Genomic DNA, 2,921 nt, shown 5'->3' with positions numbered 1-2,921 from the left:
GGATGATGGATGGATGATGGATGGATGGATGGATGGATGGATGGATGGATGGATGATCAATGATGGATGATGATGAATGGATGATGGATGGATGAATGGATGGATGATGATGGACGAACGATGGATGTGCTTAGCACCAGGTACAACAGGCAGCAGTCTGTTTTCTCAGCGCTTCTGAAGGAACCATTCCTCTAGAACTTGTTTAACTACTAACATTTCTTCACTGGTGGATCAACTCTGCAGACTCACAGCGTTTCATTAATAACTGCCGTTTAACATTTAGTTCAATGAAGTATTTCCTGAACAACGTGTCTTAATTCTTTGTGCCTGTTTAGATAAATCCATTATAGAGACATAATAGTTTTGATTATAGATAGACATATATATTATATAGATTATAGATAAAGTATAGATAAATCGATTATAGACAGATATATATTATACAGATTATAGATAAATTATAGATAAATCGAATATAGATAGACAGATATGATATAGATTATAGATAGAATGACAGATGAAGGTGTGAACAGTGTGAGGAAGGAGAAAGTGCTGAACAGACTCTACTTCGATTCCACCTGACAAAACCTCTTCAACTCTTCATCACACACACACACACACACACACACACACACACACTGCCCCCCCGCTCCTCTTTAAGCCCCGCCCCCTCCAGGTTAATCACAGGTTGAGGTGCTTCACTTTGTATCTGATGGTTTCTGTCTGAACTCGCCTCAGCTCTCAACAGAAGCACACAGAAGTCAGTAACCTGCAGAGGACCAAGTACTCCCCTTCTCTACTGCAGTAAAAGTACTGGAACCAGTTACTGGAGTAACATTGCACAGTAGACCAAGTGATGATATTAAAATAAAAACATCAATAAATAGATTTTTAAAATACTTTATTAAAAACCAACTTTGAGGCCATTTTGTTAATAACACAGACACGTAGTTCCCGTCCTCCTCAACTCCCTGCAGCCCGCTCCACAAGTCCCTCCGACTGATGTACAGACTCCGCCCTCCCCTCCCCTCCCCTCCCCGCTCCCCTCTGGAGGTGTACAGGTGTAGTCATACCTGCTCCTGACGCTCCTCATCATGGTTCTTGGCAGGGATGCCGTCACCAGCCGCCGGCGCTCTGAAGAAGTCAGAGAAGTCCGGTTTCTGCGGCGCCGCCTCCACTTCCTCCTCTACTTCCTCCTCCTCCCCCCGAACGGCTTTCACACACCACCACCGGCCTGTCATTACCGGGCCTCGAGGTGAGGTCAACCACACCTGCCTCACCCTCCTCACCTGCCTCTCCCACGCACCTCCTCACCCCCCCTCCCCCTCAGTACCTGTGGGATTTGTCAGGTGGACTCACCTGTAGACACACACCTGTAGGCTGCAGGCAGGGCTGTGTGTGTGTGTGTGTGTGTGTGTGTATGTGTGTATGTGTGTGTTATGAGCACATCCCCACCTCCCTCCCTGACTCACCTTTATGCCCTGCCCCCTACTAAGCCTCAATTCTTCCTGTGCCTCCTTTTTATTGGTTGAAATAATCCACCACACACAGACACTTCCTGTCTGTCTGTCTGTATGTGTGTGTGTTGTGTGTGTGTGTGTCTGTGTGTGTGTGTCTTTGTGTGTGTGTGTGTGTGTGTCTGTGTGTGTGTGTTACTCCTGTTGTGGAGACATAAACCACATAGTCGGTCCTTTAGGACGAAGGAACACAAAGTGAATCATTAGATTTTTGTTTGAAGTCCTCAACACAAGTGAACGTAGAAGATAAGATGCAAGTATGAAACTTTATTGAAAATGATCATTTGTGAGTTAAAATCTGACCTGAACAGAAGTCGAACAGAGTTCAGCGTCAGACTGCAGCAGCTGTTCTTCCTGACACTACATGCACTGATACCTTTTCATTTTAAAACAGTCGACCTCAGTGCTAACAATATTTTCATCTCCATTTTCTCCAGAAAATTAAAACAAAAATCTGAATTTTACAAATATTTGCAGTTATTCTCACACTTTTTGCAGTACTTCTTTCTCTTCTTCACCTATTTATTAAGGCTTCCTGCCAGATTTTTTATTTTTTTTTGGCAGATTTTCTGTTTGCGATGTTGAATCAGGAGGCCTTAACACTGAATGTGAAAATGGCAGCGGGTTGTGTTTTAATCATAGTTAGTTTTTGGTCCAAGTGCAGGGAGCTGCAGGATGGAAAAGGTTAACTGAACCAAACATACCATCACTCAAAAATTGCAGCTAAATTCATAAATCACAAGCTTGCCTGTTGTTAAGTTCACCATCGTTAACACTCTGGCGCTCCTGATGCCCTCCATCCACCCCGACCTCCTCCTGCTGATGCAGTGTTTCCTTTATTCATCCATTCATTCAGACAGCTGAACATTCATTCATTCATCTTAACTGACGGCAGCAGCTCTGCGGTGAAGTTAAGAAGGTTTGTGTCGCTCTGCGATGCAGCTGCTGTTTGTTCCTGAACGTTTTCCAGCATCGTGGGAGGAAAATCCTGCTCGCGTCGAGCAGATTAGAGGATTGAAGCGAGTTGTGAGCTGATGAACTCCTGCAGGGCTTAAAGGTGGAGTTTTCTGACTAAAATATGGTTTTCATTAATCCTCCTCGAGACGCTGCGAGCTGCTGATCTGGATCTTCTCCAGGAGGTTCCACAGGATTAGTCTGTGGTCCAAACATCCGTCTGTCCTCCTCTTCAAGGTCCTTCCTCCCTGTCGATCCAATGCTCCTCCAGCCACCTTCTCCATTCCCTCCATCTCCTCCTCCTTCTGCAGGAGTGACAATGAAGGAGCGGTGTTGCTTTAATTCCTCACCTCCTTTCTATCATTTATCAATCCACCTCCTGATGGTGAATATCTTCTTCAAGGCAAAGTTGGCAGTGAGGAGACGGAGGAGGAGGAGGAGGAGGAGGAG

The 2,921-nt window shown here is 45.2% G+C and overlaps 1 protein-coding gene across 1 annotated transcript in view; it reads left to right on the top strand.

Moving 5' to 3' along the window:
- The window catches only part of LOC103373873 (nuclear factor 1 A-type-like), a 41,216-nt gene that overhangs the window by 22,576 nt on the left and 15,719 nt on the right, over nt 1-2,921 (top strand). Inside the window, exon 6 of the mRNA XM_008303880.1 lies at nt 1,109-1,270. Within this exon, the coding sequence (XP_008302102.1) occupies nt 1,109-1,270 (162 nt within the window). The remainder of the gene's footprint in view (nt 1-1,108; nt 1,271-2,921) is intronic.

Source organism: Stegastes partitus, unplaced genomic scaffold, assembly GCF_000690725.1.
Source record: "Stegastes partitus isolate 25-593 unplaced genomic scaffold, Stegastes_partitus-1.0.2 Scaffold2088, whole genome shotgun sequence".
Taxonomy (NCBI): Eukaryota; Metazoa; Chordata; class Actinopteri; family Pomacentridae; genus Stegastes; species Stegastes partitus.
The sequence above is the reverse complement of the archived record's forward strand: the minus strand, read 5'-3'. Positions and strand labels throughout refer to the sequence as shown.